The sequence below is a fragment of the Lytechinus variegatus genome, chromosome 16, assembly GCF_018143015.1.
Source record: "Lytechinus variegatus isolate NC3 chromosome 16, Lvar_3.0, whole genome shotgun sequence".
Taxonomy (NCBI): domain Eukaryota; kingdom Metazoa; phylum Echinodermata; class Echinoidea; order Temnopleuroida; family Toxopneustidae; genus Lytechinus; species Lytechinus variegatus.
The window spans coordinates 3,263,294-3,286,407 of record NC_054755.1 but is presented as its reverse complement, the minus strand read 5'-3'; the positions used below and the strand labels follow the sequence as shown (position 1 = coordinate 3,286,407).

Here is a 23,114-nt window from a genome sequence, read left to right as displayed (position 1 = left end):
AACAGAGAAAAAGAAGAATTTAGAAAAGGGGAAGGTAAAAATGCAGCGAGATAGAGGGAATGGAAGGGGAGAAACGGAAACACAGATGGGGATGAGGATAGGACGGAAACAGGGAGAGAAAGGGAATGGAATTGAAGCAAGTTCAGAAGGGGAACATCAGGTATAGAAGAGTCCATTACAAACTACAAAATAAAGAGCAAGATTAAAAATTGAGGATTATTATGGGTATACAACCAAGACCATAAAGAAAATCATCCTAATACCAGATGAGGAAGATAAAAAGATCATACTAGAGAGATTTACGAAGATGGATAGGCGATAGAGAGGAAAACTTTAGTGTCTGGGTTAGAAAAATTTATCTATATAGATTGATAGCTTGCCGAAGCGTTTGCTATAGTATGAGAATACAATGCGGCACGTAGCGGAGTCTAACCCGCCATAGTTGAGTAAATATGAACAGAAGTACAACATGAACGTGAAAAGACAGCTAAATTGGCAATGCTGTATTCTCCCATGTATGGCACAGACATATTATGACATAGGGGGATTTTTTTTTGGAAAGATTTTGCAAAGAAAATGCAAACGGTGTTAGCGTTATGTTTGCTTAGTGTTGAGTTTGCCAAAGGGGGTGTGAAGGCGTATACATATATAGTCTGCAATGTTGCATCCGCCTTAAAGACAGTACAATTGCAGCTTCATGTAACAAATTCATTAAACTGACAGATTTCAATCAGTAAATTATTAAAAGTATACATCATTTGTATCGGCTTTCAAATGGTTAGGAAAATAGATGAGGTGACAGTCATAATTTTCTACAAATATTTGTGGCATCAGGAATTTTATATTTTTATGTCATCACTTTTTACAGCACTGAGTGGACCTATTTCAACAAGAATATGAAATTAACATCAATATTCAGTACAAACCCAAATTCTAGAAATAATAAGATTTACATTTGAGGGAAAATGGGGGGGGGGGTAAGAGAAACGACATTTGGCCTCTTTATTCACAAATATTATTAGAGAAGCCTTCATATTCTGAATGCATGTGTACAAAGTTAATAAGATGAGGAAATAAGATTTTTTTTAACGTTTTATTTCATATCTTCTTGGCCGTACTGCGTACTGTAACACTGCACTTTGGCAACAATTCAAGAACAATATTTTCACATCAACCTATGCCATCTCTTCTTTTCTCTCTCCAATATGCTGAGCCAATAGAAGAAATATTTCTCTCACAGATTCATGGTCATAAAGAAAATCAATTGGTTTATCAAACTATCAACATCTTCAAAATTAGTATACCAGAGAGTTACAGAAATAGAAATACAGAGACAAAAATATAGCATAAATCAATTTGGTTCTCAGAAGCAATCAAGATCAATTAAACACAAAAGAAACCATAACCACTATCAAGGAGAAACAAAATACAGATCTTTGGGCTGAAATAGCTTTGAAATGAAAATACAACATATATCCTGGATTAAACCAACATAGCGCCAATAATTCTGAAGAGTTTTTTGAGGTTTTAATTTTTACAACATGGATGAAGTTCAGAGGTTGTTAATTGTGGGAAAGCTGGACTTGTTTGCGATATATTTCTTTGTTTCATTCCTCCTTTGTATGTTCACTGATATGTGAAAACACTTTATAAGCCAGCCAAGCATGTCTGCATGATCAATTTCATGAAAGGTGTGTATTTGCTCTATACAGACATACATTGCTTGGTTCAAATAATGCGGTTTTGATGTTAATGCGTACATCAGACACTATAAGGAGACTGGGGCTTCATGGATACTTAAAATCAGTTTAAGTACTGAAATAGGAACTCACTAGTTCATTGCATGAGGATTTTCTTCTTTGGCAACAAGCACACACTACTTTCCATTTACAGCCGATTTACAGGCCTACTCATTTCTTTTGGAAACAGGATGGGACCTATGCAAATTCTAAGGTCATTTACAAAAAAACTTATTGAAAACAGATTAAAATGAAATCAGTCTGAATCCACCTTTCAAATGCGGTCATAATTGCATATTCTGGTACTAGTTCATTCACACCTTTCAAAAGCTTAGAGAGATATCATTTGCCTTGCATTCGCAATTAGGAAAAACATGATAAGGAAATACAAATCATCACATGGTTTATATAGACCTTCAACAAAGGGATAATAAATAAATCACTTTTTACAAATTAAAACGAGAAAGGGTTGAAAGGGTGATTTATGTGACAAACATTATTATTGAACACTCTAAATTTTAAATACTCATAGAAAAAAAAGACATGTCTGAATAGTTCTAAATTTACCCCACAAGAATAGTGTGAAATGAATTCCAATAATAGGCATCTATTGTTCGCTTAAAATTGGAAGGTACTTTACACAAACCAAGCCATTTTGGTTCCAAATTATTGATATCGTGCTTGTTTACTTTCAAATGCTTTAATTACATATTCTTTTACCTCATGGCATGCAGGTATTTCCTTGTAAGATATTGAAGTACCCTAAAAAATGGTTGCTTTACATAGAACAATGGAAATGAAAGGTCCTGTAGATATCATGGAAAATTATTCAAGATATCAAAGTATCAATTATCTGCCTTTCTTTATAAAAAAATTACCCTCATTTTTCATGCAGCTGTTATTTCCTTTAAGCTGAAACTACAGCCTAAAAAAATACTACAATAAATGCCAAGATTCCAAGAAATCACAAAGAAAAAGGTCATGAACATCGAGTAGGTCTATAAAATATTCAACAAAATTACTTGGATAATGCTTTTTATTCCTCTTCCAATTATTTGTGGAAATTGCTTACTTTCACCACAGAATAGAACATAATACTATTTTTAACTCTTTAGGTCCATTACAGCCTATCTTAATTGATTTGTTTATTCAAGCTCAACTGAAGTGTGAAAATAGCCATTAATTTACGTATGTTAACTGCAGCTTTGAAGTTCAGATCTATTTTTGGTATGTGTGTATGTCATATTGACGTATAATTGTGTGTGCTTCATCAATTACATGTAGTGTCAGATTATATGTGCGCAAACTAAAGGCACTGCTACTATGTGGCAACATATCATCCTGGCACATATATCCCTTGGAATAATTTGTTGGATATCTGTTGCATTTCCATAGATGAAATAAACACTCAAAACCACTAAAATCTAAGTTGGTAAAGATTTGATTTAATTCTATGTCTAGTAATCATTAAATTGTTCTTTAACAATATTTTTTTTTTAAAGAACACAAAAAAATATATATAGGCCCTTTATACAATAGGGGCTTGACAAGATACCTATCAACAAATAAAAAACGCAATAGGGTGAAGACATTATTATTAGAAGGTGAAAAAGGAAAAAGTGGGAAGGAGAGAGAAAAAGAGGGTAGGAGAAAGAAAAAGAGGGTAGGAGAAAGAAAAAGAGGGTAGGAGAAAGAAAAAAGAGGGTAGGAGAAAGAAAGAGGGGAGGAGAAAGAAAAAGAGGGTATGAGAAAGGAAAAAGAGAGGAGAAAGAAATTGAGGGGAGGATGTGAGGGATAAAAGGGGGCTTTTCATTAGGGGAAGGGGGGCAGGGTTCCCATCTCAATATCCTCCATCTTCCTATCAATTCCAATAGAAGAAAATACCCCCAAACTCCCCATCTACCCACTCCCAATCTTAAACTCATTTCACAAACGACATCACTCACGACCAATTTTCTTCTTTTCTCCCATCGGCTGACCTCCTCACCTTACCTTCTCCTGCACTCTGCAAATTGGCAATCCAACTTCAACTCTCACGTTGCAATAACCGTCCGCAGACTGTCAACAGCCTATAGCATTACTCCGCTATGGTTCTCACCAGATTCGGTTTCTCACTAGACATAACAACCAAGACAAAACATCTTCCAAACAGACTCCCGATGTACCCTAATACCCCTCTAACCACCAATCCAGCGACCCAACCGACGGAAAACTGAAAGTGAAAATTCGTCATCGGAGCTCAATTTCAGAGTCAAGCTTTACTGGTTAGAGCATTCACCGCTCAAACACGAAAGCAGTTTCCCTGTCCTATATGCCCCTTACTGGATAAAGGTGGAAAGGTTTATTGAGTGTTTTAGCGACGACCAACGCGAGAATAAATAATGATTTATGGGTCCCGGCCAACAGATCAGAACAATAAAATGAGCAGGTATCGCCTTTGATAAGCTTAGGATGATGTTATCTCAATAGAGCCATCTATTTACCAACTACATAGCATACAGATTTTGGTTCATAACAAAATGTATTTTTCTTTAAAACTAACTACTAGGTGTATAAATGTTCTTAGCTTTAGAATCAATTACACGTGTAAGCCCATTTTTCCATTATAATGATAAATATAACCCCCCCATTCCCTGATTGTTAAAAGCATTGTCTTCAAATTGTTAACATTTCACAAGCGATTTTTAAAGATCAGGGTCTAAGGTAGAATTCATAAATATTAATATCAAAATTGGGTTGGGAAGAGGGAAAGACATGGGCACTTCAGGGGAAAATATCTATTTCCCTTTAAAAGTTGGTTGCATTAATTGTTGCCATTAACGGATCAGTAAGGAAATTCCACACGCTCACCTGAAGACTTTTGCATCCTGAATTATACAGAACTTTCTGTCTTAAAATAGTCACAAAAACCAGCAAATTCAGGGAAGAGAAACCATGTCCTGCGTTCCCATGAATTTAACTACTCTTGGTTTCTATTTCAAAGAATAGTAGTTCTAGGGAGCAATGGAACGGTATCCATCCCTTGATTTAAGTCGTAAATGTTCACAATTTTCTCATCTTTATCTAAGGTAAAAGATTTCCCCTTGTGCACACAGGCCTATATTAGTTTCCTCATTATTTTGTTTGAAATGAAATTTCTATTGTTGAAATTAGATATTAACAAATTAAAGAAACTAATCATCCCCCACACACACACACCCAGAAAAAAGTGAAATAATAAAATAAATGAACAAAAATAAGAGAGAGAGGAGGGTGAATGAAAAGAAGAAACTAAAATAAAAATGTTACTCATAATTTTTAAGTGTTTGTGAGTTATAGGAATATTGCTGAGTTCATAACCTAATAGCAAGTTGAGAATGTCAGCAGTTGCCTTTAAAATACGGGGTCACGAAAAGTAGCACCGGTGCATGGAAAATGGGTTAGCCCATTACGAAAAAAAAAACACACACTGAAAGATCAGCCTAATGAGATAATCAGTAATGTTTTTACTACGATTAGGGAGACTTCAAATACAGGGCACTAGCCGAGCTAACGCGGGAGGAAATTCACATTTCTGCGGTAATGTTGCCCCCTATGTCTTGCCTCGTCTCGACGGCAAACGTGAAGAGGAAGTGCCTGTTAGCTGCCCATTAGGGGTACTAACTCCTGCTCATCGAGTGGATTTTAAACACTTTTTAGTTTATGAATGTGAAGGTGTAAATTATCGGAAATGAGAGATTAACCTACAAAAGCAAATGATATCCAATGGCCGGGCCCTGCAATGGCTATTGATATTCAATAGATATCATGATGATAAGTCACTCTGCCAACAGGCGAGAAGTCAGCATCAAATGGTCTATGTTTTATCCTTCGTTATCATTTACTTGAGATTAAGCAGATGCATTACTGTATAATCCTAGAAATTTTGTGACATTGTCAATTGGGAAGTTGGAAATTGAAGCCCACTTTGTAATAAATACCAAATATTTTCATACTTAGTTGTCTTTCGTTGCTTTCATCATATTGAATCATAGTAGTTCTTTAAATATCTGTAATTAATGAACTTTGACCTTCAATGAAAGTGCTATCGCAGTACCATCGCTTACTATAATGTAAATGCCCAGAATGAATGAAGATAAAACACTAAGGCCCTTATTCATATTACCTGTTTAACCTAAATCACAGTCTAAGTCTGGGCTAAATTTAATGGAAGCTTTTAGCATCAAACATTTGTTTCCAACTTATGCTAAATTGGAATTCAGTGGGATCTTTCCCCATGTTTCAATGGTGAAGAAAACTTTTGCATCTCTTCTTTCAAGATGGCTTGCAATGCCTTGAGCGCCAAGATGAAAAACACTGGATATCGAGTGGGAGTAGCGCTCTTACTTCCATACATGCCTCCAAGTCAAAGAACTCTGAAGATTTGTCATAAAATGAAGAAGGATACAAAATAACACAAACAGCTATCAAATGACAGGATTAAGTTTGCCATTTAAACAAATCTGAAGTTTCAGGACATCACTGACAGCGCGATTATATCCCTCGCAGTTCTAAATTTGGCATTAATTTGTAGGTCACACAAAAACACCAACACCCAATCGGCATCCAGATTGAAGCCCTAATGAAATCAAACACCTCCAGTTCCCAACAGAATGGTATCATTTATCTGCCATTCTCCCTGGGGCCATTCACCTGCAACCTGTTGCTTGCTACAGCCAGAGAAAGGATCACTCTCTCTTGTGCTTGTATATTTTCTCTTCTCAGCTGGCAGCAGAGTCCATGCTGACCCAAGTCAGGTCACGTTTTGTCTAGACGTTTAATTAGCAGTGGAGTGACCTTGGCTACCAGGTCTGGCTGTTGGTACTACTACCAAGGGTTTAGGGAAGCTTGAGGGGCTTTACGGATCCATCTCTACTGGTCATGCTTCATTGCTTCTCTACCACATTCTCTCATCCCAAGATGGCATGAGGTTTGCATATGTGTGCTCAACTCCTCCTTTCCCTAATAAACTACATGTAATTTTTTCATGCCATGAGATTTAAGAGCACATTCTTCATTCTTCTTTCTTGTTTTGCCTCCGTTACCTAGATGTGAGATGTTGATAGCTTAACATTAATTACCTTAACAATTATCTTTTCTTTTCTCCTTCTCCTCCTTCCTTTATAGGGCCTACCATCATTATGCTTCTTTCTTTTAATTTAAATTTACATCTTTGTTTCCTTCCTTAGTTGTATCACCCCAGCATTCTTTCTCATCTTCTTTGCCTCATCTTTTTTCTTCTTTTTTAAACTTTTACCTTTATTCAAGTTTTCTTTAATGTTATTTTAAAATAAGCCTTTTATCTGTCTATTTTTCCTTCCACCTTATGACCCTTAATAGTCTTGTAACTATCAGGTAAGTCTATCCAAATGGCACCCAAAATTTTCTTGATTGACCCATAATTTATCTGAACTCTTCACCACAAAACAAACTCAACTCCAGTGCCTTTCTACCAATTTTATACCAAAATCTTCTGAAAGAACAAAAAAAAGATAATTCTTAAGAGAACCTCCTGACTCAAAGACCACAACAACTGCTTCCTCTAACATAGCTACATGCTAGTAATTAGGGGAAACAAAACCACCCAACATATTCCTTTACAGGTGGGATTAAGGATAAGAAACCAAAAAAATTGTCTTACAAACCACCATGATTTCATCCTTAAACTAATTTACTAATTATTTCACAGGCAAGCAAAATTGCATGCAGTTCGATCTTTTTTAAGGCATCACCATACTTTGGTGTTTTGCAAGCCACCTACTTAAAGTGATTGGTTAACATTGGTTTGACTTTTGAAAAATCTGAGCTAGAAGGTCACACTTGTCACCTGTGTCTGTGATATGTTCCAAAAATGAAGCCCAGAAAAAATTGCGTTCGAAAATGATTATTTAGTGCTTCAAAAATTGAAATATAAAGTGACCGGAAACACCATCTTAATTTCATCCTATACACTTATGTGTACTATTTAGGTGTCTATAAGACGCCTATTTACAAAATCGGGGTTTGCCCCTTAGTTTTAGCTTTTCATTCTCAATAATGGTTGTTTTCAGGGTTTATTAGTTCTAATACATGCACTTGTACACATGTTTCATCTTGGTTTGAGAATTTTTTAAATCGGCTGCTCACAAAGTTAAATAATACCTTTAATCAATACTGCACAGTAAGTTGACTGTATAAATAACAATTATGCCTATTCTATCGTTAAAGTTTATTGTGGGTTCATCATACATTGTTTCTTTATAGATTCTACAATTTGCAACATTTGAATCATATCAGTTGCAATAAAAATTCAATATCTAGAATAAAGATCGTTTCCATGTTAGGCCTGGGTGCCATCGTTGACACTTCATTGAAAACTTTTCAGATCACCCTCCTTACTCGCTTTTAATGAAATATTAGATACTTCCTGAAAATGCCTGACAACTTTATTCAGCCCAGTTTTATACCTGACACAATCAATGCGTTATTATCCTCCATCAAATAATAATGTATTCATAGATCCTTGGAATTGAGTGCACATACCTCAATCACTCTACTACCACTCCCTCGACAACACTCCTTAAAATATTCAATCTTTCCAAAACCTCTTTTCCATTATTTTATCCGACCAAAAACCCTGTGAGTCAGCTATGATTATTATTATTTCCTAGGTCTTTCAAGATGTTCAACAAAGCTTGAATATTTTTGTAAGAAAAAATACTTTGCTTTTGAAACAGGTTACCGAAGCCGCCCTAATCTGCATTGTAAATACAACTCTTCACCATGTTCCAGGGACAACATCCATGTGCAATAAGCTTGACAGATTAAACTTTGGATGTAAATCAAATTAATCCTGTCACTCCCAAGGGAGGTTTATAACACATTTTGTCTCCAGTAGAATGAGTCTGCTGGTAAAAGGAGGGTTAAGCTCGTCAAGAGTAAATGGGAATGTGACGGATCGAGCATGACATTGATTTTGTATGTTGTGAGTATGTTTTGTCTTGGTGGGTGGTTAGGGTATGGCTAGGGGCAGGTGCTAGGAGGGGTGGTGGGGTGGGGACTTGACCGAGACTTCATCAACAGGTGGAAATATCAACACTAATGATTTCAATTGAAAGCCTGCGTTTCCACAATACAAAAACAGAAATACAGATAAAAGTTCACTTCCCCAAACAGAATAATTTGATTTCAATGTTATTCAATTTTCACAACACCCCCTTCAAAACAGAAACACAGTATGCCTACATCTTTCATTGAAATCAAATGTTCATATAACAATAAATTATTTTGTGAAACAGGGCCCAAGAGGGGTTCAGGCCTAACTGATCACTCAATAGGGAGTATTTGATGATTTTCTGAAAGAAAGAGTGGAAATAAAGATGAAGCACATAAAATTATAAGTAAAGCAGCGTAACTTACAAAAAATTGATTGAAGGTAATAAAGGTAATATATTTGTAAATGTTAATAATAGCAACTATGGCAGATCTATTATTTAACTTTAAAAGGTAATCATGGTACCGAGGTTGTACTATCTTTTGTATTTTACTTGAATGACATTTATACCAGGTTGTTAGGAGTATACTGTAAAGGAAGAGTCTGTCAATTCTAATCAACCAGACTGTAAAATCATCCGAAATGTTAAGAACGGCTTTTATCAAGATACACCATTGTTGAAGGAATTGATATTTCATCAAGAACAATGGCATCCACGTAAAGCTTACAGCAACATTACATGGAGATATAAACCTTGTGATCTGCTAACTAGATCTTTAAGGAAATGGCTTTTAAAAGATATTGACATTTCAACAGAAATAGCTTATTTTTTGTTCAGAACAAACAAGGAAGTATTAACAATATACGATTAAAAAATGGTAAGGCAATGATCATTTAAATTTGCTTTCCAGATCCTTATAGATATATATATTCCAGACACTAACATCTCTGCATTTGTATCTTTGTCAAGATTTGTTTTGGCAAAAAGATAAATTGCACTAGCATAACAATTAGACAATACACAAAACTGTATTTTTAATATTACCTTATGCTTATCAAAGACAAAATAACTAAGTATGAATTGTCCTGTAACTAAGTATGAATTGTCCTGTAACTAAGCATTAATTTTATTCTGAATAATATATTCAAGCCAATATATCATGGACTTTATTCCAATACCTAATTAATATAATACTGAAAATATATTCCCATTTAGTAAAATTTGCCAGGCATGCAAACAATGGATCTCCCATTATATGCAGTGTATAAATTGTAAAAATTGTAATCTTAATGTTATAAGGGGAAAGGTGGGCAAGAATCTCTCCCATTATCGAGATTACACCAATGAAGGAGTGAATTGAAAATGACTGATTCATCTGATGCACTCAGTTATTTGTATTTTTAGATTTAAATAAAATGATCTGATGCAAACTTTTAGTGGAATATTGTGACAATTTGTAACAAAAAGGTAGGGTAAAGACTAGGGCTAGGGGCTCTCAAAAAGGCTAGGGAAGGGGCTATTAAGTGTACTCCCCATCCTATGCATGTATACAGCCATATACAAATACAATTACCTATAAAAGTATTTGCACCTCAAAATTGCTTAGCTTCACCAGCCACATTATTAATTTAAATGTTTCGAAGCACCAAAGCTAATTAATTTCTTTTAACCTTGACAGTGGGAAAGATCCAGCATGGTTTTTCCAATTCATCTGACACGAAGCTACAGCCTTGTCTGGGTTTTTAATCCTACCCGTTATTAATCTCTATGCAAATTGGCAACACACTGCTTGATTACTAAGAGCGATATTCGCAATTAAGATATTACATTATCATGATGGCAAATTTAACAGATGAAAACATTTTTTTTCAATATTTATCAATGATATTCTACATTGGTATTATCTTGTGAACTTGAAGAGGAAGGTTTTTACAGTAGACAATATCAATTTTCATTTAAGAAATTATTATTTTTAAACTTTGGTTCTTTTGAAGCCAATTTCATTTGTCTGTTCTGTTCATTATTTTAGGCTTCTAATATAATTCATGAAAATGAAATATGTATAATTTATTTGACTTTGTTTGGGTGTAAGATAGGAATTATCAAATGAAATGTAACTTCAATATAAGAATGGTCAGAAGTTTTGTAATTGCAAAACCTATCTAATTTATGAATAATCCAATTATAAAAACAGTAAAAGTTATCATACCAATAACACCTTAACTACCTAAGATAAAAAGCATTTTTAACATGCCATTCCTAGTAAAAATATGAGATAAAATGTACAACTTGTATGAGTCAGCATTTTTATATTTTTTCATACCTCTTAGAATCTTACACTGATGATTTCCAATTTGTAAGAATTTACAATTCCCTTTTTGAAACCAATCTGTTTTCATGAAGACATGATTTCCCCATCCTCTTGAATTACTACATGAAATGAAAATCATTTTCGCAATAATCCGGTACATTCCTGCAAACACAAAAACACTAATCCATGAACAAACCACATATTTATCAACCAGAAAAATTCATCTACAAGCAGAGCTTTGTGTTGTGTGCATCATATCGGCAATGAATAGCACTACGCCATATTCTCCAATACTATAAATATGCCTTTAACTATGTAAGATGGACGTTTCTATAACATTATATTATACGAATGTCAATTTTAATAGCACTTGAATATGACAAGCTACAGAATGAAAGCAAAATAGAAACAATGCGCTATAGACAAGGCTCGACTCTCAATATTTTAGTGAGATTAGGTTTAGAATAGAAGAGAGTCCTGGACTCAATAGTCAGATTTATAGGTTCATAGATCTCACATTCTAACCCGTCCCAACCTACATATGCAGTATAGAGCAAACGTAAGCAGTGCTCAGTGTCAATATACAAATAAACCTTTCTATCGCTCCTAACTTCACAGCGCATTGAATATTTTATTGCTTTACAACAAGACGTTTACAGCTCGAATGTTACCTGCATGGAGGCCCCCGACTCTTCGTCTTTAAGGTGTCCTTCTTCTTCCTCAGCCTAGCTCTTCTCTCAAAAGTCAAACTCGTCAATCCCGCTAAAGCAAATGACGCAAATCTTTCAGTAATCAAATCCTCAAGAAGAGAGGCTTTGTCAGTGTGGCTGTCGTCCACCGATTCTCATTTTGTGGACGGAAGCTCGGGCACAGGCGACGTTGACTACAACCCGACAGGTAAGAAACCATGCGCTTTGCCTCGGGTCGATCATGTACTCGATTTCATGCACAAAGAATGCAACGCTTTACCCAGACAACATGCAAGGTGCCCACGTGAAGGCTGCGTCCATCGAGAGATAAGCAAAAATCGAATACCACTTCCTCATAGGTGTTTGGAGTCCATGTGAAAAAAAAAACCTTACACAGCGAGAGCCAAGCTCACGCAAACCAGACAGAGAGACAGAACGAGATATTCAATCAAACTAAGCTTGCATGGGTTTTGTCTTCTCTTACAACTCAATGGCCCGTCTGAAGCATAATTACACAGAGACAAGAGACAACATGGAATTTGGTCAATAAAAGAGGAACATTTACCGGTGTGCTATTCCTGCAGGCTGATATAAAAAAGCTGATTGGGTGAACTGGCTCTTTGACTTGGCTGTACACGGAACGAACGAGAGCGAGAGGTATGGTGGTGGTGATGACTCCAATGTGCAGACACACTGCACACATACTTCAGATCATTCATGTATGCAATGCTATACTTGGGAACCAGTCACTCATTGGGGTTCATAGTCTAGTCACCAGAGACCCTGCATGGGGTGGGTGTATTCGCGGAAAATGCAAATACAGGCCTTCGTGTTATCTATATCAATTTGGATGGGAATGAACAACTATTCAATAAATCTATAAAAAGGGAAAACATGAACTTTGCCTCTCCAGATAAACAAATTTGTTTTTTATCACATCAAAAGAAAATCTTTCACAGTTATATATTTTTTACAGTTTGATTTCTATTTTAGTTACCTATGGTTTCCAAGAAAACCCACAAACAATTTTTACACAACTAGAAAAAAAGGCTCAATTAAATATGGAATACATTTCCTGAACATGATATACACCTACTTGATTAGTTCATAATCCTCATCAGATTTCACTATAAAAACTTGTTGGTACTCTTCATTTTATAAAAGAAATCAGTAGATTCTAAATTTCAAGTAAAATATACATGAAAACTATTATCTATCATTATGCAACACATTCATACAAATCTTCACTCATGGGAATAAAAAAATTTAGGGGAACTTGTTGATGATGTTGAAAGGTTAGAAGTCTATTACAGGTATATTTAGAAAGATTTGTTGCAAGATTCAAATGCCTGTATCTTTGCAATGAATTTTGAAATATTGAAACCCATAGTATGGGGAGTTTAAATGGCAATGATAGATTTAACAAGGTCAATGTCCTTCTAATGCCATGAAACTGATATTTTCTTGTCTACTTTCGTTATCCTATCCATGAAAACAAACTCATACCAAATACAACCTAGAAATTTGTATCAAACCTGGATCCCTCAAGACTAATATAACACACGGAAGCAAACGAAGCAGGCTATATACATTCCTATCACAATATAAAGAAACCGGTACCAACAAATCTCTCAATGTTTATACTGCAAAACACCCACACAACCAAGACTACGTATGCTAAGGGGGTGCCGAAAATGCTCCCCCAAATTGAGAAACAAACATGCTCCCCGATAGAGCTACGAGACCAGAGAGTAAACATCCCTTCCACAGGAGTTTCAGCCGACAGTGACCTTCGACCCCTCGTACAACCCACGATTCCATGATGTCGAAGAAGCCCAGGAGATGGGGACATGCAGGGCAGGCAATGCCAAGGTGTGGTCGGCACGTTCTACTTTGATCATGAATTACTGTTAAAACCCGAGCAGTGATCAACTACCCATGTTTTTCCCCAAGTTTGTTAATTGTAACCGCAATTGATTGGAACCATCTTGCTTGATCTGCATACCGGCCAGGTAATGTTATTTATTCCGTTGTGATGTAATAATGAAGATTCATTTGCATATCATTGCTTTGGGAGATGCAAGACACTTAAAAATGTTCAGTTGGATTTCTTTCTGGAAAAAAAGAATATTCTACTTAGATTTAGTTTTTAGGCCAGTAGGTATTTCTGTAAGTGAACTTGGTTTCATATGACGCAGGATGCTAGGGGGTAGAAATGTGTTTTCTCATGTTTACTTTCAAAATTAAAGGTTAAAACCTTTTATTCAAAGACCTTTGTAGTCTTATTGTTTTGGTTTCTCTTAACCTATATATATATATAACCATTTTCGGTTTACAACTAAGTTTCGAACTGAAAGATTGAAAATTTGGACCCAACATGACTATATCAGGAGGGTTCTTCTTTATTTCTAATTATACAGGTAATCTGCCTACATCCAATCTCTTGGTACCAGTGCTCATTCGACTTAGGAAAAACCCGACTTAGAAGAGGTATAGAACATGTTTTTCAATAATCAGGTCTAAAAATTTATTTTGTCTTAAGCGATTATTTGACTGATGGAAGGTCAACTTAGGCAGAGTTACCTGTAGGCCTATATGATTATATTGGAATAATCGATTCAAGATTGGTTACTTCCTACATGAATAAAAGTCTGAATTCAAGAATCAATTCTCATCAATAGTGGAATTACTACCTCCTGGAAGCAAGATATATTTCTGGCTGCAAAGTTAAACTAGTGAAGAACCCCTCAAAAGTGCGTAATTCAAGCATTAGTAGGGGGAGTTATAACCCCATCGCTCGGTACACAAAGGAGAGAGTGGAGAATAGAACGAAGGACAAAGAGACGAATCACAAAACAGAGGCCAGACATTGTGTTTACTTTAAGATTATCAGATTGCACTCACTTGACAAGAGAGTGAGAAATGGAGAGGGAGGAGAGAATGTTAAAGAGGTAAAAGACAGTAGTAGCAGCAAACAATGATTTCATGAGAAATTCTTTAAAATCAAGGTTAATTGCCATAATATTATCATAGATCTAGATCTGGTACATTGAAATAAACTTATCTTTTGCCCTTTCATAAACCTATCCTCCAATTAGCCGCCTAAGAATAATGCGTATAATTCAATAAAAATTGCCTTCACAAACTCCGAAAATAATCCGCACTATTTTTACCAGCGCCCGTCCTGAAAAAGGATAATCGTCATGGCAACCGCACACATCCCCTCCGATGCTGTTGCGTTGGAAAAGGGTGACCTTGTGACCGCTCCATGGCAATTATCCGCAATACTTTCGAAATGCGTTCATACAGTCAAAATCTGGTCCTGATGCTGCTATAATGCGGATAATTGCAGCATCAAAATAATGCGGATAACTCTGGTCCTCCTCCGATTTTACGACTAAATTATGCTGCTATTAGCCGCATAATTGGGTTCATGAAAAGGGTATTAGAGGTAAAAGACAGTAGTTGCAGCAAACAATTATTTCATGAGAAATTCTTTCAAATCAAGGTTAATTGCCATAATATTATCATAGATCTAGATCTGGTACATTGAAATATACTCATCTTTGTGAAATCACGACATATAAGCAGAAAACCGATAATTGTGATGATCACTAATACAGGAAAACCTATGTGGTACAGTGTAGTAATATTGCTCGGAAAAATACCCGACATTTGATGGAATTCCGTGCTTATTTTGCTAATTTCTCAGGAATGACGCATTTTCTTCCAGAGCCACTTGGACAAATACTTTTTATTCATACATACAAACACTTGGGTAATAATTCTATTGGATTCTGTTCGAACTCATTTTGAGATCATTACAAAAAGTGGTATTTATCTTTAATAGACTACACAAGAGAAAGTGAGAAGAAGACAAAGAAAGACGCAGCTAAAATCAAAGATGTGTTTGTAAAAATATATATATATATCAAGGCCTAAATGACAAATCAAATCCAGTTAATGCTTTTACAATCATATGTTTATTATAAGCCTCAAATTTGTTATGAGCCTTCATCTTCCTCAGGATAAAACAGAGTAAAGGCCTACATCAGGGCTCGACATTAGCAGTGGCCCGGTGGCCCGGGGCAACCAAAAATGAGAGTCGGGCCACCAAAATTCTGTAAAAGCCAACACTTGGTGGCCCGGTTGGGCTACCAAAGTTTTGATAAATTGTAATGTTTTCTATTGTTTTAGGGCCACCAAAAATATGAAATTGATGATTTTGGTAGATTGTTTGGGCCACCAAGAAAAAAAGTTAGTGTGGAGCCTTGCCTACATGTAGACCTATATCTTTCCCATAACGATAAAACAGTAGGAAGCTTGAATAACTCATGTTGAGCTGCAATTCTACGAACAAATGGACAAACAAAAAATTCACGTGTATACAGGTATTTGTACATCATCCCGATTACAAAAACTCCCATAAATACACCAATTCACGAAGTTCAACTAACGCTTAGCTAACGTCCTTCTTCATCAGAAAGCTTGATAATTCTAACCTTCTTCTTGAGGGCTGTGGAATCTGGCTCTATTAGTGTTTCATTTCATCAATCGGTCGTTCAACAGGTTTTCATTAAACATGCTTTTTAGTCATTTATTTCGGCCTTCCCCATCACAGAGAAGCAATACAGCACGAGAGGGGAAGAGTATATCATAGATCGAGATAGGAAAGGAAAACCTATTGATACACAGGAGTAATTCACTTGTGAGTCATAGAAAGTTGATCACTAAGATGCCTATTTCTGAAGCAATAAGCTGGGCCTGTTTCACGAAGCTTAGCAATTGACTGTGAGGATGATTTATACGACTGATCACACACAATAATCAATGCAATCAATCGTAGAAAACAGTGCCACGATCAATTGCTAAGCTGTTTGTAACAGGGTCCTGATCTAGATAAGTTGCTTCTTATTTTATTTCTTGCATCCTGAGGTTTATCGAGTTATCTTATTCATTGTCTGCTGCACTCGCAAGGACTATTCCATTTGAACGATCTCAAGTGAATAAAAGTGCAAGATTCAAACGATTCATCCCCTTCGCCTAGAGCATCCCTATCCCATGATCCTCCATGTTACCATGGTAACCATCCCATCGAGAGCACCCCTTCATATCCAACAAGGAATAGAGAACGGGGGCGGGGAGGGGTACGCTCTGGAAATTAATTGAAAACAGCTGGTCCCATTTGTCAAGAAATTTGAAAACAAAAAGCATGACAGGGGGTTCTTGTATTTCCATTTTGAGTTTTAAAAGAATTGCAACATGAATTGCGTTTTGGTTCCGCTGGGGCAGATAGGCACGTAACAAACATTCTAGCATGTACCATGCTGCTCTCCTTGGAGTATTATAAATGGCAAAGATATGGCATATTAATCATATCTAATCAATCCCCTGCAACTTCAAGGGTGATGGGAACAATCAGGGTTAAGAAAGTTTTTTTCTACAACTTCAAACAGTTTTATATCCGGTCCTAATTTGAAGGACAAAATGGACGGTACATCGGTTTTCCTGTCTTTCTCTTTGAAACAAAGCATGACAATAGTGCCAGTAGTTTTGCTGGTATGAATTAAACTGTGGCAAAACATACCTGCATTGAAATCAAATGAAATAGAACTATGGCAGGAATTCACTTGATTTAACATTCGAAAGAACATTTGATTACAATGAGAATGTTGATCAACATCTTAATTTCTCTAAATATCAAATTTGAATACTATCTAAAACTCAAAGATGATAAATTGTGCTTGCGCAACTCAAGTCAATCCTAAAGCCATACGTAACTGTAAATATATCTTCGGAAACACCCTCGGTCTTTTCCTGAAAGTCATTCCTAAAGCCATACGTAACTGTAAAGATATCTTAAGAAATATCCTTGGTCTGTTACCTTTTTTAGCCATGATACTTCTTTGTGACTACTCTCGGTACAACCAATAGCAACAACACACCTCACGATTAAAAGAAATAAAATAGGCTTGTTAATTCTTCCTTGTTTTGCTTTCGTTTTATACACCTTGTACAACCAAGATATCACGATGTATGAAACTGATCCCTAACTAGTAGCATCTTTTGTCTCAAAAGTTCCTGTTTCTAAAAATACCTATAAAAACTACCGTAATATCAACAAAATCAGTTGCTACAGTCATTCTTACATACAATTCTTCAAAAGAGGGAACAATAGCTGTGTTTGATTCCTCTTTTACAACATCTCCCCATCACTCCATTTTCAAGAGCGATGGACACGTCTCTGTTATTACAGTGAAATCACTATTGAGTCGCGTTGCTAGGCAACAGACACAAGCTAAATGCGGATGACAAGTGTGTGAAAAGTTTGGAGAGGAACCTGTTAAAAACAAGCCCATTTCCACCCCCTCTCTGAGCCGACACTGATCAATCAAGTCTCTAACTGTCAACACGAGACCAAACCATAAGAAAAAGCCTGATGAAAGAGAAACTAAAGAGAAAGGGAAACAACAAGTCTTCCGCGTCCATCCTCCAACTATTTTTTCCAATATTCCATCAATAATTTAATATCCTCGTTAAACATCGCCTCGTGAGGGCACCAGATAATTATGATATTTACACATATGGATTCAAACTTCAACCTAAAAGATGATACAAAATCAATTCAACAATTTTTTTTATCTTTGTAATTCATTTTGTGGCAAAAATGTTCGTTGTAGTGTCCAATAGCCTTTTCCAATAATTTGTCATATGTTTTAAAAAAGCACAATGCTGCAGATATAGATTCAGTAATATCTAGTACATTCTGTAACACTCTCAAAATGAAATAACTCTTTCCAATGCTGTAAATATATACAAAAAATAAATATATTTAAACAGTGATTTGAAGGAATATCATATGAGATCAGTGTAGAAAAGAACCACTGAGAAAGTTCAGATTATATTCTACATGTTCGGTGTAAAAATGTGATACAGAATAAAAGCAAAACAACAAAACAAAAAGGATTTGTGAATATGCGCACGATCGAACTAACATACGGTAAAATGCGCACATGGGGTGTGTATTTTTACGTTTTCACAACCCGTTTCTTTCTGGATAATGTGAGGTATTTTTTTGCTGGGTCATTTTCCCCATGGAGGAAAAGTTTTAACCTTGGGACCCATCACTTTTACATTCAGTCTTTACTCAAATTTATTTAGTTGTAGTTTTATTCATACAAGGTAGCAAATTCAGTTTAAAAACTGCTTTCCACAACCACCCTGTCTGCATGACATACAATTTGATATAATTAATATAATTGAATCGGTAATATTTACTTATTCCACCAATAATAGACCCAGGTTCAGTAACTTGGAAATGATAGGTCAAACATCACTCCTTACTAAACATTCCCCTCCCTCCCTCCATCCCCCCTACCCATCTCCAGATCTCACTGTTCCTCTCACCAAGTCCTGTCTACATTTTTTCTTCTGGTCAACTTTCTCACAAAAAAAAAGCTTTAACCTTGAATCTGCCCTCGTTACATTCCGTCTCTTCTCAAATTACTCCACAAGAATGATCAATAACCATGGTAACACAAAATGACATCACCAACAACGTGAGCAAATGTGAGCAGAGCATATACGACAAACCTCATTTAAGAAATAAAAAAATATCCAAATCTAGAATACAAGATGTCTCCTCAATTACTATCCGACAATCTGGAAAATTTACAACTATGAAAATCAAATTCACTTGTTTTCCAAGCATGTCTACAGGAGTTGAAATATAAGATGGTGAAGCAAGGCAAGCGAAAGGTCAAGAAATGGAAATGTTCATATGTGGCGGTCATGTTACACATCTCGACGGGGGAACAGCCATAAAATGGAACTGTACGTATGTCATGGGCCATCGCTGCAGCCGAGAAACAAACAACCACTGGTTGCATGTATGGGAGCATTAAAAGGCAGAACGATCTAAGCAAAGTACTTGGAAATGACAGAAGAATTCCCATGTTCCGTTTAAACTTGAACTTCAATAACATAGATCTCTATCCAAGTCAATACCCGCCCCCATCTTGGGTACATGATTGATGAATGTAAAAGGAGAATTTCCGGAACTGACAAAAATGCACTCAAACCTTTTTTCTGTGTTGTCCTTCATTTTCCATGACAACAACAAAAAACATATATGTTAATTCAAAATTGCTTTTGAAGAAAGACAAAGAGAGCAGAGAGGTCCCTTTCAGAACTATGGTCATGAATAAGTTGTTTTAAATAAATGTCACAATAATTAAAACATAAAATTGTAAAGGGAAATAGACATTCCTAAATAAATTATATTTCCAGAGAAATAGAAAATATGATGTTAAAAAAAAGATGACAGATAATAGGTAGGGCCTAATTATAAGCATTAGTTTTTTTAATAAAGCTATTTTTATCCCATATACAAGAATGATGGTACATAATGAAGTCAATTAGAAACTGAGAGAACAAGATAGCATTTTATTAAACATCAATGCACATGATATTTCACCCCCCCCCCATCCCATCCCCACCACATCATGCTCTACCCATGCTCTTCTAGACCCCACCCTCACATCAATCTCCAAAAATCACTACAGTCTTGCATTGCTCAGTTCCATCAACCTAGAACGGGACACTCCTGTTCTTCTGAGGTCTAAAACCATGGGAAAACACATTTTAGACACGTTCCTTTCCTCTTTTTATTTCTTATTCCTCAGCCCCCCTGATGTTATTGCTGTGTTTCCCAATCGGGAGACTATCAAAACAAGGCCAAGGATTCCTGCTCTCGCCTTAGCCCCAATTCTTTCTTCGTTTTTTTAGAAAAGGGCGCAAGACAGGACTGTCAAATATTTTCAAAGTTACTCACTCCGAATTGAATTGCCTCACCTTGTCTTTTTGTGTGCTGTATTTTCTTTAGGATAATTCACTTTTAGTGGTTCGACAGTCGCTTTGCCTGTGAGCGGGACATGCTTTTTGGGTACGTGATTTAAATTCTACGTCAACACCGTTAAAAAGAGGAAGCTCCTGCGCAAAGTGCAATTTGTGACAAGATGAGGTGTTTCATGTAATCTGATCTATCTTCGTTTCTGAGATTGCTACATTGCATGGGAACCTTTTATTCATTACAAGCTACTGACAATTGGATTGCAACATACTGTATTTCACAGCCTAGGCCTATATGCTCCAAGTTGTTCTGCCAATGACATCAAGAAAGATTTATTATTTTTCTTTCAAAATAAGTCTTAATTCAATATTTCTCCAAAAACAATATAGGGCTAACACAAATGCAAAATGTAAATGATACACAAAGTGTAAAAAATATAGATAAAATGTATAGACTTCAAATAAGTTAGATGTGCCTCTGATCGTCAAGATATGAAATGAACTTACCAAGATAAATGTAACCTTGTAGTACTTAACCTAAAGTAAAAATTACTTTTACACAATGTTTCTTCTCATTATTGACAAGAGGCTTTCAGGGGGGTGTTTCAAAAAGATTTGTTAAGTATGACTTAAGTCGCACTTAAATACCGATGCATACATGATATGCAACGCGTGATCTTATTGATAGATACGCATTAGTGCGCGTCCTCATGACACAATCTGACCAATGCGGTCAAGCCTTTCATACCGTATGTAACTCGGCATTTAAGTGCGACTCTAAATCCTACTTAAATCTTTGTGAAACACCCCCCTGAAAGCCTCTTGTCAATAATGAAAAGAAACATTGTGTAAAAGTAATTTTTACTTTTAGGCTAAGTACTACATATATTAATATTGATTGTGGACTGGAGCATATGTTGCAGTGCTACATTTAAAGTGATCACAGGAACAATGGCTTACAACGAGCATACAATCAGTTTAATGAAAAGAACAAATCCCTTACGTCCTTCTGCTACTCACCTTACACTGCTTTGCATGAGACAGGGCAAGACCTAGAACGATCTGCGACATCAATTCCTGATTCATCGTCAAAAACTCAAACTTGGCTTCCTAAAACACCAAGATGGAGTCTCTTACAATGGTCATTAACCAAAACAGTACCAATATAGCAGTGCATCTCACGTTAACACCACGCATTGCCTGTTTACTAAACACACATCGCTCTTAGGGATTTTTCTGGGTCTAAAACTGTGTGTACAAATCATTAGGCTAGCCTTGCCTCAAGGAATGATTTAAAAATGCTTATTTGTCACAATAAAAATATCTTATAATTTATAGTAATGATAATCATATATTAAAAAAAAAGAAATAAGCCGAAATTGAAAAACAATATCTCACAATAATGCATAACACATTCATATCAGTAAAGCAATCTTATTCATTTTCTATCATATGAGATAAGATTTTGATTATAACATAGTCTAGCAGTACGGTAAATGAGATCAAACAGCCCCTCCCCCCACCCCCTCCCAGGTGTTTATAAAATACACTATTGTTGCTTGGGAATTGAAACCACACTTTATCTATATAGTATATTTATATTATAATGAAATATTGTATAATCAATACACTGTTCCAGAAAATATCTATCAATTGAAAATGAAATTGAAAATTCAGCATCTTTCAAGGACTGTTCTTGGTATATTCAAGAAGCACCTTGTCCATGAGATTCAATCTAAAATCTGTTCCTAAATAATCAATACAGTCATTTCAGAAGCTTTTAACAGCTGCCAGCGATAACAATTGTCAAATCACAAGTAAAACACTCTTAAACTCTAGATTCTATTCTCAGTGGGCAAAGCTGTGCAAAAAATGACAAAATTTGCCGTTTTTTGCTTACTTTCATTTACAAATCCCAATGGAGAAATCCAAATGGACACACTTGACAACTTTCTAGCTACTTTGCAACAGGGCTAACAATAATAATAATATTGCATTTATAGAGCGCTTAATATCAAGATATCTTAATATCAATTAGAAGACTTATTGAATTACGATTATTTTACAAATTCTATTGAATTAAACTACACTACATTATTAAACTACATCAAATACAACAAAAACTACAAAAGTGAGAATAGATAGGTTTTGACAGATTTCTTGAAATTGGCTATTGAGGTTGCTACACGGTGGCTACAAAAAAAAGTTAAAAATACCTACAAAGTGGCAAGTTGCTCGCTGTGATTCTGTATTCACCAGTTGGCATGAAATGGCTGAGCAAGCAGACTACTGACCCACAAGCTCAGATTGAGAGATCTCTACCCAGTAATAACAGCTGACAGTTATATTAATCCTCTCTATGAATAGCCCTAATCAGATTAGTAATGAGTGTAAACAGATAATCAGATAATCTTATCTGCTTGAGTGTTTAACTTATCAACAATGTGGTGACCAGTCCATCCAATACAGTGGTCAGTCATGACTGACCATTAACAGTGGAAGGCTAATCTTATTCAGGATCTTTCTGAATTAA

At 35.8% G+C, this 23,114-nt stretch overlaps 1 protein-coding gene across 11 annotated transcripts in view; it reads right to left on the bottom strand.

Annotated features, from left to right (window-relative positions):
- The window catches only part of LOC121429542 (muscleblind-like protein 3), a 79,011-nt gene extending 57,231 nt beyond the window's left edge, over nucleotides 1–21,780 (bottom strand). For 4 of the 11 annotated variants that reach the window (XM_041626607.1, XM_041626608.1, XM_041626611.1 and 1 more), the window contains exon 1: nucleotides 12,297–12,541. In XM_041626607.1, the coding sequence (XP_041482541.1) occupies nucleotides 12,297–12,434 (138 nt within the window). In that variant the 5' untranslated portion in view covers nucleotides 12,435–12,541. The other 7 variants (XM_041626602.1, XM_041626603.1, XM_041626604.1 and 4 more) reach the window with 6 other exon arrangements.
- Nucleotides 21,781–23,114: the final 1,334 nt, after the last annotated feature.